The 14,251-nt window shown below is 40.6% G+C and overlaps 1 protein-coding gene across 2 annotated transcripts in view; it reads left to right on the plus strand.

Moving 5' to 3' along the window:
* Window positions 1-211: 211 nt before the first annotated feature.
* Window positions 212-14,251, plus strand: part of galns (galactosamine (N-acetyl)-6-sulfatase) — a 99,574-nt gene continuing 85,534 nt past the window's right edge. For both annotated transcript variants that reach the window (XM_034192301.1, XM_034192309.1), the window contains exons 1-5: window positions 212-367; window positions 3,087-3,210; window positions 4,832-4,906; window positions 5,002-5,104; window positions 11,387-11,530. In XM_034192301.1, the coding sequence (XP_034048192.1) occupies window positions 245-367; window positions 3,087-3,210; window positions 4,832-4,906; window positions 5,002-5,104; window positions 11,387-11,530 (569 nt within the window). In that variant the 5' untranslated portion in view covers window positions 212-244. The remainder of the gene's footprint in view (window positions 368-3,086; window positions 3,211-4,831; window positions 4,907-5,001; window positions 5,105-11,386; window positions 11,531-14,251) is intronic.

Here is a 14,251-nt window from a genome sequence, read left to right on the forward strand (position 1 = left end):
AAATAGGACATTTTCCGAGTATAAGTAAACGTATGCCACATTATAATTAAGTGTAACGCTATTTATATAAATCTGTTCACGAAGCACACATTAACATTTATTAAAATGTGTTTTGGCTAACACCAAGAAAAAATAAAACTGTGAGGCTGCTGTGTATGCGCAAATGCTGCGCAAGAGTTGTGTCTGAAGCAGCACTTCCTGTCATACGACCGCGGTCTCAGTCAGGTCCAGCTGCAGACACACAATGGCAGTCTGTGTGATGTTTGTTCAAACTTTTGTTTTGTTTTATGCAATAATATCTTATTCCTCGGCACAAACGCCGTTAACTGTATCTCCTCCTAATATTATCATCATGCTCATGGATGACGTAAGTTTGTTCTTTCTTTTGCTTCCCTGCGCACTAATATATTATGTGCCTTTAAACATTAAACGCAATGGTTATAGTAGCTGCTGTTACTGCTAATGTTACTGAACACACACACACACACACTGTGTGTATTTTTCTTTTAAATTTTCATTTATATACCGCCAAATCACTAAAAAGTTGCCTCAAAGCGCTTCACACAAGTAAGGTCTAACCTTACAACCCCAAGAGCAAACACACAGGCAACAGTGGTAAGGAAAAACTCCCTCTGAGGAAGAAACCTCAAGCAGACCAGACTCAAAGGGGTGACCCTCTGTTTGGGCCTTGCTACCGACAGAAATTACAAAACAATATAGAGGAAATGTTGCCTGTGCACAAGACAGGAGGGTGTCCAAAGCAGACACCACATCCATCTCTGGATAGAGCTGCACCTCAAACAGAGGAAAAAAAAAAACCTGAGATCTAAAATGGATTCTGGTAGAATGTAACTATGTGTTAACTCCGCCAAAAATATTAACCAAATCAAGTCTGCGAGCATGCCCTGGTCTTGTGCTTTGCTGCATCCACAATACTGTAGGTCATTCCATCCCTACTTCTCAGAAATTCCCAACTCATGTTCAACCCCAATTCTAATGAAGTTGGGACGTTGTGTAAAATGTAAATAAAAACAGAATACAATGATTTGCAAATCCTCTTCAACCTATATTCAATTGACTACATCACAGACAAGATATTTAATGTTCAAACTGATAAACTTGTTTTAGTGCAAATATTTGCTCATTTTGAAATGGATGCCTGCAACACGTTTCAAAAAAGCTGGGACAGTGGTATGTTTACCACTGTGTTACTTCACCTTTCCTTCTAACAACACTCAATAAGCATTTGGGAACTGAGGACACTAATTGTTGAAGCTTTGTAGGTGGAATTCTTTCCCATTCTTGCTTGATGTACGACTTCAGTTGTTCAACAGTCCAGGGTCTCTGTTGTCGTATTTTGCGCTTCATAATGTGCCACACATTTTCAGTGGGTGACAGGTCTGGACTGCAGGCAGGCCAGTCTAGTACCCGCACTCTTTTACTATGAAGCCACGCTGTTGTAACACGTGCAGAATGTGGCCTGGCATTGTCTTGCTGAAATAAGGTGGGATACCCAAATTGGAGCCATTCGGGATATTGGCAGATCTTTGACCTGTATATGTGAAATTTCAGCGGCAGAAAAAGGTTTCTGGCAGTCCTGATCTGGCAAAGCCACACTGAGAACTTGAGAGAGAGAGAGACATGGAAGGAGTTAAATTGCAGAAGAAATATTGGTGAATCAAATTTGGCAATAAGAAACTTTAAAGTTGTCCACAGAGGAGAAGAAAGGAGTCAAAGGCATGCTTCCGGAGATGAACAATAGAACATATAGGGCAGAGGTCTCAAATTCCAGAAAGGGCCAAGAGGATACAGGCTTTCTTTAGAACCACCTACTCCAGCAGGTGATTTCACTGTGTGATTTCACTGATTAACATCACTTTGAGCAGATGGAATCAGTTAATGAATGAAAAAAGGACACAATCAGGTGAATTATTTGTGCTATTTTTTTTTATTTGTGATGAAATTAGACATTTCAATGAAACTGGCATTCCAATGTACATGATATTAGCCATGCTCGTGCACTGGCCCACCCACCTCTTCAGGCAGAATTTCACATGGGGAGCTCGGCACTCTGATGGGAGAATGGGGTATATTGACGTGGAACTATGTGATGTGATAAATGATTTAGATGTCAAAGGTAGTTTATGGGTGTGGATGAAAAGCAGAACAGGATATGACCGTTTGCTTTGTGCTGTGTACAGAAAGGGAGATGCCACTGATGAGTATAATAACAAACTTGCCAGAACAACTGGATATTACTGGCAGAATTAGTTAGGGTGAAATCTTGATCAGTCGTGATAATCCTTTGCCTCCCAGTGAAAATTTAGTTTTCGATGTCTCTTCCTCCCATTTTCCTTCACTTGCCTGTGTAGCAACACCTACACTCAAGTCCCTAGGGGCTCCCAGTAGAAGTAAATAAGACTTGGATTTGATCGTCATTGCAACTTTGATGGATGTGGAGAGAAATATGCCTTGCCCCTTAGAGAGTTTGTCTGTCTGCATGTACAGACTGGGCTCCTGCCCAGGGTGTACCGTTCCTCTTGTGTTATGACTACTGGGATAGGCTCCAGCTACCACTCACACACCCCGCTGTATAGAAAATAAACAAATGTGTCAATTCCACACAGGGTCTTTGTGCTTTTTCAGTTTCAACTTGTCAGTCTTTACAGCTAGATGTTAACTCTGTCGTTTTTGTGCTGGTTTTTGTGCAGCAATAACACTGAGGTACAACCTGAAAGACGATGCCCTGTTTTTGCAACATGTTTAATAGGGTTTATTTCCACCATGTACGAGTATAGCTGCAACAGATACAGTCGATGGTTACTTAGAAGAGTTTGGAATGGATCATTGTCTGCCTGGGTGGTTACCTTTCAGAATACAAGGCGGTTCTGTAGAGTCATGAATGCAGTGATGCGCGGCACTAGCACATGCTCCTATACCCGGTGTTAATGAAGAAATTGTATTGTAAAAGACTTGGTCACAAGACTTAACAAGACTTTGTTAAAAGACATTTATTATTTCAGCCTTGGCTGAGTGCTCTTCTACTAACGTATCGGCACTTGCCGGTCCTCCTTTCTCTTTTTTAGATGGGTTGGGGTGACTTAGGTGTGTTGGGCCAGCCTTCCAAAGAGACTCCCAACCTGGACACTATGGCTGCTGAGGGGATGCTGCTACCAAACTTTTACACTGCTAACCCGCTGTGTTCCCCGTGTGAGTAAGCAATATACAGTATTATTAAGCACAAGCTGAAACAGGATATCCTGTTTTTGAAACATGCTCAATAGATTTTATCTCCACCAAACCTGTTGAAATACAAATATTACCAAATTAATGAAGTACTTTACACCAAACTGTGTGAAAAGTCAAGTCTGGTGTTAAAGAAAATCAAATTAAGTTTTGGAGTCTGTTATTAAAAATTGATAAGCTAAGACATTTATTAATTAAAGAAAATGTTCTTTGTAACATTACTGATTAAAGTGTTTTGAGCCAAGAGCAATGTGTTATGCAGGAACAAAGCCAATGTAATATAACCGCCATAATTTATACGAACCATGTATTAAAGACAATAACTGAAAGTCCTGGAGAGAGTTGGAAAAACAACAACAAAACATCAGATGTCTTATTCCCAGGCTTTGGACTGGCCTCAAAACCTTCAGTATGTACCTTCTAAAATGTAATGAGTGACCAGATAGGTAGATTAATCCACCCTCTCCAGTGTGTTGATATTATAACTCAGTAAATGCCATCATCTTGTAATTCAACAAATTAAAAGGACATATAAAGTTGACAAGCCCTTTCAAATCTGGTAAACTATGACCAATAAAAATGCAACAGTGTATTTCCTGTGTAATATCCCATTGACATGCTGGTGGTTAGCGGATGATGGATATGAGAGAAAAAAACTTTCTGCACAGAAATGTATGAAAGTGGAGCAATAATGTGTTATTTTCTAATTGTTTCACAGTGGTTCTGTTATAAAATAACATGGTCATACCTTCACATAGCGAAGCTGTAAGGAATTTATATGAATTTTACAACAAAAGTGTAAGAGGGAGATGGTCGAGCCAGGTTTAGAGTGAATGGAATCTGTGTGAGAGAGCGTGAGAGAGTTTCCACTAAGAAATATTCACAGCACAGAAATATACTATTATTTTCTGATTGTTTAATAGTGTTTTTGTTCAAAAATTGACCACAGTCACAAATTCACACAACCCTGGGGAAAGGATTCTGTGTGAATGTAGCTGAAACATTTAGTTTCATTTGAAAACCCAAAATCTGGTGGCTACTGAGGCCACCAGTGCTTGTTTGTAAGTACTGAAAATCAATGATCAACAGCCCAATGAACTATGAACTAAAGCACTATTGGAGATTGTTGTTGGGTTTTTTTTAATGTTGACAAGAAGGATTCCAGAATTTGTGTTTTAATTACCAAGTGAATAAATTAGGGGTGGTGTCCAAGCGGTTAGTGTGCTTGTTTCCAGTGAGGAAAGTTCCTGGTTCGAGGGCACCCCTGCCCATTCTCCATGTAATGTGGAGTTGCGTCAGGAAGGTCATCCAGCATAAAACATGTGCCAAATCAACAAGCAGGTCCACCCTGGAGCTAGTGTGGCAACCCCAAGTGAAACAAATGAGAAAATGAAGGGAGTTACTTTTTACCATTTGGATAAATTAATTTGTTTTCTCATGGGTCCTTGTGAAAAGTAGGTAGCACATATACTGTAATGCTTTCTCAGTGCAAATGTATTTGGACATGTGACATAGAATCTCATGGCTAAATGTTTATGAACACATGGTAATCTGACAGTTTTTTGTTTTTCTTTCATTTCGACAGCTCGAGCTGCCCTTCTCATTGGGAGGCTGCCGGTCAGAAATGGTTTCTACACCACGAATGCTCACGCCAGAAATGGTGTATTATTTGCAAATGATTCAGCGCTGTAAATAATTGCAAATGGGGATCCAGCTTGGAGATGTTTGTGCATTAAATCTTGGGCTTTTTTACAGCATACACGCCTCAGGAGATAGTGGGCGGGATCTCAAAGGATGAGATTCTGTTGCCAGAGATGCTGAAGGAAAAAGGCTATGTCAGCAAAATAGTTGGGAAATGGTGAGTGATTACTCTGGGAGTGCAGGTTGTGAATTTAAAAATGAGTATAACAGTATTGAAAAGGAATATGTGTATTGATAAAATTGTCAAAAATGGACAATGATTACTTTTCACACATCCCATTATGTTTAGTTCATTATGGCACACTATTGAAATGGAGGGCACTATCTGTCACTCACAGCAAAGCAGTGCACAGCGTAGCACAAATTTCATTGCTATTTACAACCAATACAGTTGTCATCATCACACCAAGCCCCAGCATACTTGTACTCATGGTCTTAAAATTAGGTTTTGGTTAGATGGCAGTGTTGGTGTATAGCTACAGAGAAGGAGCTTGAAAGAATTGGTCCATAGACCATCACAAATTTGCAAGTCCATCGCTTAATTATTTGGCTAATTATATGCCAAAATAATCTGATATGCCCCTGACATGGCAAGTTCATGGGATGCATACAATCAGCTTATACGAGGTCTGTCAATAAAGTAATGGTCCTTTTTATTTTTTTCAAAAACTATATGGATTTCATTCATATGTTTTTACGTCAGACATGCTTGAACCCTCGTGCACATGCGTGAGTTTTTCCACGCCTGTCGGTGACGTCATTCGTCTGTGAGCACGCCTTGGGAAGGAGTGGTCCCGCCCCCTCGTCGGATTTTCATTGTCTGGAAATGGCGGAATGAAAAGGACTTTTTTTCCATCAGAATTTTTTCAGAAGCTGTCAGAGACTGGCACCTGGAAACCATTCGAAAAATTTATCTGGCTTTCGGTGAAAATTTTACGGGCTTCACAGAGAATAAGGTCTGTTAGTACAGCTTTAAGGATCCCTTTAAGGACGCTCGGCGCGCCGTGCTCCAAGCTGCGACGACGCGGCACAAGCCACCAGACCATTTCTAAACGGATGGCTCTGTGGATACGAGACCATCGTGTGCTCTTTCTCTGGTTATCACAAGAGCTGGACATCAGCCATTTTCCGGCAGATTTCACTTTTAACAAGAGATTTTGTCATGGAAAGCCACGCGGAGGCTTCGCGCGTCACGACCAATTCGCTTTGGAAGCGAGACAAAGGAACACCTCTGTTTCAGCGTGTCAGAGGACAAGTTTGGACATGTCCAGCTGTCCACAATTTCACTGATACTTACTGGACTGGTAAGCATTGAAAGCCGAGATAGACATGTCGCAGCTCGGAGCGTGACGCGCCGAGCGTCCTTAAAGGGATCCTAAAAGCTGTACTAACAGACCTTATTCTCTGCGAAGCCCGTAAATTTTTCACCGAAAGCCAGATAAATTTTTCGAATGGTTTCCAGGTGCCAGTCTCTAACAGCTTCTGAAAAAATTCTGATGGAAAAAAAGTCCTTTTCATTCCGCCATTTCCAGACAATGAAAATCCGACGAGGGGGCAGGACCACTCCTTCCCAAGGCATGCTCACAGGCGAATGACGTCACCTACAGGCGTGGAAAAACTCACGCATGCGCACGAGGGTTAAAGCATGTCTGACGTAAAAACATATGAATGAAATCCATATAGTTTTTGAAAAAAATAAAAAGGACCGTTACTTTATTGACAGACCTCGTACAGTAGTGTTCAGAATAATAGTAGTGCTATGTGACTAAAAAGATTAATCCAGGTTTTGAGTATATTTCTTATTGTTACATGGGAAACAAGGTACCAGTAAATTCTCACAAATCCAACAAGACCAAGCATTCATGATATGCACACTCTTAAGGCTGTGAAATTTGGCTATTAGTAAAAAAAAGTAGAAAAGGGGGTGTTCACAATAATAGTACTGTGGCATTCAGTCAGTGAGTTCGTCAATTTTGTGGAACAAACAAGTGTGAATCAGGTGTCCCCTATTTAAGGATGAAGCCAGCACCTGTTGAACATGCTTTCCTCTTTGAAAGCCTGAGGAAAATGGGACGTTCAAGACATTGTTCAGAAGAACAGCGTAGTTTGATTAAAAAGTTGATTGGAGAGGGGAAAACTTATACGCAGGTGCAAAAAATTATAGGCTGTTCATCTACAATGATCTCCAATGCTTTAAAATGGACAAAAAAACCAGAGATGCATGGAAGAAAATGGAAAACAACCATTAAAATGGAAAGAAGAATAACCAGAATGGCAAAGGCTCACCCATTGATCAGCTCCAGGATGATCAAAGACAGTCTGGAGTTACCTGTAAGTGCTGTGACAGTTAGAAGACGCCTGTGTTAAGCTAATTTATTTGCAAGAATCCCCCGCAAAGTCCCTCTGTTAAATAAGACGTGCAGAAGAGGTTACAATTTGCCAAAGAACACATCAACTGGCCTAAAGAGAAATGGAGGAATATTTTGTGGTCTGATGAGAGTAAAATTGTTCTTTTTGGGTCCAAGGGCCACAGACAGTCTGTGAGACGACCCCCAAACTCTGAATTCAAGCCACAGTTCACAGTGAAGACAGTGAAGCATGGTGGTGCAAGCATCATGATATGGGCATGTTTCTCCTACTATGGTGTTGGGCCTATATATCGCATACCAGGTATCATGGATCAGTTTGGATATGTCAAAATACTTGAAGAGGTCATGTTGCCTTATGCTGAAGAGGACATGCCCTTGAAATGGGTGTTTCAACAAGACAATGACCCCAAGCACACTGGTAAACAAGTAAAATCTTGGTTCCATTCCAACAAAATTAATGCCTTGCAGATGTGAAGAAATCATGAAAAACTGTGGTTATACAACTACATACTAGTTTAGTGATTCACAGGATTGCTAAAAAAGCAGTTTGAACATAATAGTTTTGAGTTTGTAGCATCAACAGCAGATGCTACTATTATTGTGAACACCCCCTTTTCTACTTTTTTTTTTTTTTTTACTAATAGCCCAATTTCATAGCCTTAAGAGTGTGCATATCATGAATGCTTGGTCTTGTTGGATTTGTGAGAATCTACTGGTACCTTGTTTCCCATGTAACAATAAGAAATATACTCACAACCTGGATTAATCTTTTTAGTCACATAGCACTACTATTATTCTGAACACTACTGTACACACACGAATACACATAATTGCTGAGGTCGTGGAAAGCAGTGCCACCACCTTCTTGCTGTGATGCAACAGTGCAAACCACTATCCACCATGCGGCCTGTATACAGAATGTACTATCATCCTTAATTAAAGCAAATATTTCGTCCTCGCATTTATAACACAAAATTCAGACAGCTTCATTCAAATTTTTTCAAATGATTCTACGAGATTTCCAGTAAGACGTTTGGTGACATCAGATTGAATATCTCTCTCTCTCTCTCTCTCTCTCTCTCTCTCTCTCTCTCTCTCTCTCTCTCTCTCTCTCTCTCTCTCTCTCTCTCTCTCTATATATATATATATATATATATATATATATATATATATATATATATATATATATATATATATATATAAATACACACACTCAACAAAAATATAAACGCAACACTTTTGGTTTTGATCCCATTTTGTATGAGATGAACTCAAAGATCTAAAACTTTTTCCACATACACAATATCACCATTTCACTCAAATATTGTTCACAAACCAGTCTAAATCTGTGATAGTGAGCACTTCTCCTTTGCTGAGATAATCCATCTCACCTCACAGGTGTGCCATATCAAGATGCTGATTAGACACCATGATTAGTGCACAGGTGTGCCTTAGACTGCTCACAATAAAAGGCCACTCTGAAAGGTGCAGTTTTATCACACAGCACAATGCCACAGATGTCGCAAGATTTGAGGGAGTGTGCAATTGGCATGCTGACAGCAGGAATGTCAACCAGAGCTGTTGCTCGTGTATTGAATGTTCATTTCTACCATAAGCCGTCTCCAAAGGCGTTTCAGAGAATTTGGCAGTACATCCAACCAGCCTCACAACCGCAGATCACGTGTAACCACACCAGCCCAGGACCTCCACATCCAGCATGTTCACCTCCAAGATCGTCTGAGACCAGCCACTTGGACAGCTGCTGAAACAATCGGTTTGCATAACCAAAGAATTTCTGCACAAACTGTCAGAAACCGTCTCAGGGAAGCTCATCTGCATGCTCGTCGTCCTCATCGGGGTCTCGACCTGACTCCAGTTCGTCGTCGTAACCGACTTGAGTGGGCAAATGCTCACATTCGCTGGCGTTTGGCACGTTGGAGAGGTGTTCTCTTCACGGATGAATCCTGGTTCACACTGTCCAGGGCAGATGCCAGACAGCGTGTGTGGCGTCGTGTGGGTGAGCGGTTTCTGATGTCAATGTTGTGGATCGAGTGGCCCATGGTGGCGGTGGGGTTATGGGATGGGCAGGCGTCTGTTATGGACGAAGAACACAGGTGCATTTTATTGATGGCATTTTGAATGCACAGAGATACCCTGACGAGATCCTGAGGCCCACTGTTGTGCCATCCAAGAACATCACCTCATGTTGCAGCATGATAATGCACGGCCCCATGTTGCAAGGATCTGTACACAATTCTTGGAAGCTGAAAATGTCCCAGTTCTTGCATGGCCGGCATACTCACCGGACATGTCACCCATTGAGCATGTTTGGGATGCTCTGGACTGGCATATACGACAGCGTGTACCAGTTCCTGCCAGTATCCAGCAACTTCGCACAGCCATTGAAGAGGAGTGGACCAACATTCCACAGGCCACAATTGACAACCTGATCAACTCTATGCGAAGGAGATGTGTTGCACTGCATGAGGCAAATGGTGGTCACACCAGATACTGACTGGTATCCCCCCCCCCAATAAAACAAAACTGCACCTTTCAGAGTGGCCTTTTATTGTGGACAGTCTAAGGCACACCTGTGCACTAATCATGGTGTCTAATCAGCATCTTGATATGGCACACCTGTGAGGTGGGATGGATTATCTCAGCAAAGGAGAAGTGCTCACTATCACAGATTTAGACTGCTTTGTGAACAATATTTGAGGGAAATGGTGATATTGTGTATGTGGAAAAAGTTTTAGATCTTTGAGTTCATCTCATACAAAATGGGAGCAAAACCAAAAGTGTTGCGTTTATATTTTTGTTGAGTGTGTGTGTGTATGTGTGTATATATATATATATATATATATATATATATATATATATATATATATATATATATATATGTATATACACACAGTGAAGAAAATAAGTATTTGAACACCCTGCGATTTTGCAAGTTCTCCCACTTAGAAATCATGGCGGGGTCTGAAATTTTCATCTTAGGTGCATGTCCACTGTTAGAGACATAATCTAAAAAAAAAAAAATATATTATTTGTATGTTACTGCTGCAAATAAGTATTTGATCCCCTACCAACCAGCAAGAATTCTGGCTCACACAGACCTGTTAATTTTTCTTTAAGAAGCCCTCTTATTCTGCACTCTTTACCTGTATTAATTGCACCTGTTTGAACTTGTTACCTGTATAAAAGACACCTGTTCACACACTCAATCAATCACACTCCAACCTGTCCACCATAGCCAAGACCAAAGAGCTGTCTAAGGACACCAGGGACAAAACTGTAGACCTGCACAAGGCTGGGATGGACTACAGGACAACAGGCAGGCAGCTTGGTAGAAGACAACAACTGTTATGATTATTTGTTAGAATATATATATATATATAAGCAAGTGGCCTCTTTGTGTGTGTGTGCATGCATGTATATAACTTCAGTCGTGGACAAAGTGGGAAGAGCTGACATTTGCCGTTTGGTAAGCTAATGTTTTTTGGGTCAAGGATGAATGCTGCCAAAACGGAACGTTGATGGACTAATATTTTTTGAGAAATTAGCAATATTAGCTAACAACACTGAACAATGGATGTGGTAATTACTTTCTGGACTTACACTCCATTCCAGCAGGGGGTGGTAAATCATCTATATATTAAAAGTGTGTGTGCGTGATTTTATTTTGGCCCCATTAAAAAAAAAAAAAAAAAACAGTTTATCATCCACGCCTCCTTGCCGAAATTGGGGGGGTGTTGACAGCGGCACAGGTTTACACGGGCATGTCTGCTAGGTGGCGAGTATGCTTTGGTTCTAGTGGTGACCTACATGTCCCACGGACTCCAGCGATTTTTCATTAACAGGTTTTTAATACAGTGCCAGAAACAACTGAACCCATTGACACTCAGGAAACAGTTTAATTTCACAACATTTAAATGACTTGTGCTATTAACTAAATCATTTCTTTTAGAGCAAATTCTGCAACATTTATGTGTGCACAGTGCATAGTTAAGGTGATAAATTTGTATGACCTCTTAAGCTGTTTGTATGCATTCAATGTATTCACATAGGCATCTTGGCCACCGACCTCAGTACCTTCCTCTGGAGCATGGTTTCGATGAGTGGTTCGGCTCTCCAAATTGCCACTTTGGACCCTACGACAACAGTAACACACCCAACATTCCTGTCTACAAAAACTCTGAGATGGTTGGCAGGTAATATGACACACAAACACTCATGCATAAGAGAAAATGCGAAACAGACACAGGGAATCTATAAAAATGTACTTTCTCCATGACTCGGTGGAGTCGTGTGGCTGATGGTGTCTCTCCTCCTCTTCCTTCGTCGTACCAGCTGTGCTTGTGTATTCCATTTTCCGCCCATTTGTTTTCCCCAAAATATCTATATGTGTATTCAGGGTCACTGGAAGCTGCAGCCTGGTGTGTTTCTTGCTTAGCCGTGGGTTTAATCAGCGCGCCATACCTGGGCCTCGGACACACACATACAGGCGCACGCAGACGTGGACACACACGAACACACACTCCCTCCAGAGACAGCAGGTTGCATTGGCTGTGTGAGAGTACACCTGGGAGAAGTGAAGCGTAGGAACGAGAGAAGCCTGTCATTGCTTCTGTGCTTGCAGCGTTACGCTTCAGCAGCACCTCATAACAGTTCCCTCTGCTCGACGCTGCTGTGATTTCCCAAATATGTCTTTCACAAAAATCTCCTCTGCGATGGGGGGGGCTTCCACCCTAATGATACGGCCCAATGTCGTTTTGCTCAATTTAGGGGGTTAGATCCAAAGCCGTGACAATACAATAAAGTCATCTTCAAAGCACAAGATGATATTTGTGGCTGATTGAGTGCACAAGAACAGACTTTATGTGGCCTCATGATAGAAGGAAACAGACAGGTTTTCAAAGTCTTCACTGAAATGGGGCTGTCATCACACACACACACACACACACACACACACACACACAGTGTTACAGGTCTCTTTTCTGCCACTGAGAAACACCCAGTTACACAGCAGGAGAATCTTTTCACTGCAAAAACTGTCCCTCTCCAAAATAAGACAAATAATCCGAAATCCTGCCAAATTGTCTTGTATTAAGCAAAAAAAAAAAAAAAATCTACCAATGGGGTAAAAAAAATTACTTGGTTAGAATTCTTAAAACTAGCAAAATGTTTAGACACTGAATAATCAAAATGCCTTAAACCTAGACAGAATTCTTATTTTAAGATTAGCCTCTGTCTTAAAATAAGGAAAATAATTTTGTTCCTTTGTTTGGATTACTTGAAATCCATTGCCTTTCCTTGTTACTTGTTAAATACAACTTGACATTAGTTGGAAAAACATACTAAGAAAACCTGAACTACATTTTCCGAAAATAAGACATTTTTAATGTAAAAAAAAATGCTTGACAATATTATTTTTCTATTTAGACAAAAGTTAAGTCAGTCTTTTTTTATTTTCTTAGATATCAGTTTTTGCAGTGTTCCCTTCTTAAAGTTACTTGACAGTGACTAAATATCACTGAATGAATTTGTGAAGATACAAACAGCATCTTTCAATTTTTCACGTTTACTTCAGATTGACAGAGAGAGAAAAAATACACATTATTAGTTCCAAACCCAGGCTGCTATCAGAAAGATATAAAAGAAACATTACTTGAGCTACATACTGTCCCTGAACTTCATAAAACTTTCTTTGACGTTTGGCTACTCCATAAGGTATGATAAAGTCTGTTATCAGATATATTATTTGCTGTTGTGCAGAATACATTCGTGCCAGTTTCAGGGGAGCTATAAAAAGAAGATTGCCAGGCAGGAAAATAATTCTCGCAAATAGAAGTGCAGCAAACACCATGCCATAACACATTACGACTGTTGCTTAGAACAAGGAAAAAAAGAGAAACCACACTCCTGTCACAAGACATTTCACTGCAAATGTAAGTTGAGATAATAAAATAAGGATTTGTTTTATGTATCCAGCGCCAAGTCACAATATGAAACACACTAAGGTTTGTTTGATAAAGCACAACGACCTGATTAAGCACACCGACATCAGTGGTAAGGAAAAACTTCCTCGGGTGTTTTTGATTATAGGAAGAAACCTCAAGCAGACCAGACTTACAGCTCGTTTCCACATAACGTACTGGCTGTAATGAATTTATTTTATTTTGTCATGACAGACACACAAAGATGTAAAAACATCACTTTATACAGTAATTTACAAGCATTTCTTAGCCGGTGTCGCCGACTGAACGGTCCCCCCTAAAAACCAGTCCCCCAAAATTGGTCCCCCTGCCTTCACTCTGCATGTGTCATCAGCCGCGGTTCACGGATTATCACTTTGTTCCTGCTTAAAACTGCACTGCAGTCGTCATCTGTCTCAGCAACAGATATCTGAAGCTTTTGTACAACAATCATTTCCACATAAATTCATCCTTATTTCATCATAAAAGATAGAGGAAGTGATAAGAGCGCTGTAGCTTCATAGACTGCTTGCTGATGCGTTCACTGCGCTTCTGCCATTTCAAAGCTTCCCATAGTATTGCGTCGTTTCTGCTTAAAATGGCCTAGTTTCTGCTTAAAACTGACTTTAGAATGATTTAAGAGGTTTTACCTTGTCATCTAATGATTAATAATCACATTAATTCATTAGATCATTTTGGGTGAAGAAACTATCTCAGAGCTCCAAAATGACGCATGCACAGTGGAGGCAGGGCTGACCAATTTTTAGGGGCTGACCGTTCGGTCTGCCACATCGGGAGCACTAGACAGTCACAATATTGTGACTTATTTCCATAACGGACCCATAGAAGTCCATGCGTTCATACAGTTGTGCTCAAAAGTTTACATACCCTTTTTTTGGCCATTTTTCAGAGAATATGAATGATAACAGAACAAAAAAAAATTCCACTCATGGTTCA

The sequence above is a fragment of the Thalassophryne amazonica genome, chromosome 2 (genome assembly GCF_902500255.1).
Source record: "Thalassophryne amazonica chromosome 2, fThaAma1.1, whole genome shotgun sequence".
Lineage (NCBI taxonomy): Eukaryota > Metazoa > Chordata > Actinopteri > Batrachoidiformes > Batrachoididae > Thalassophryne > Thalassophryne amazonica.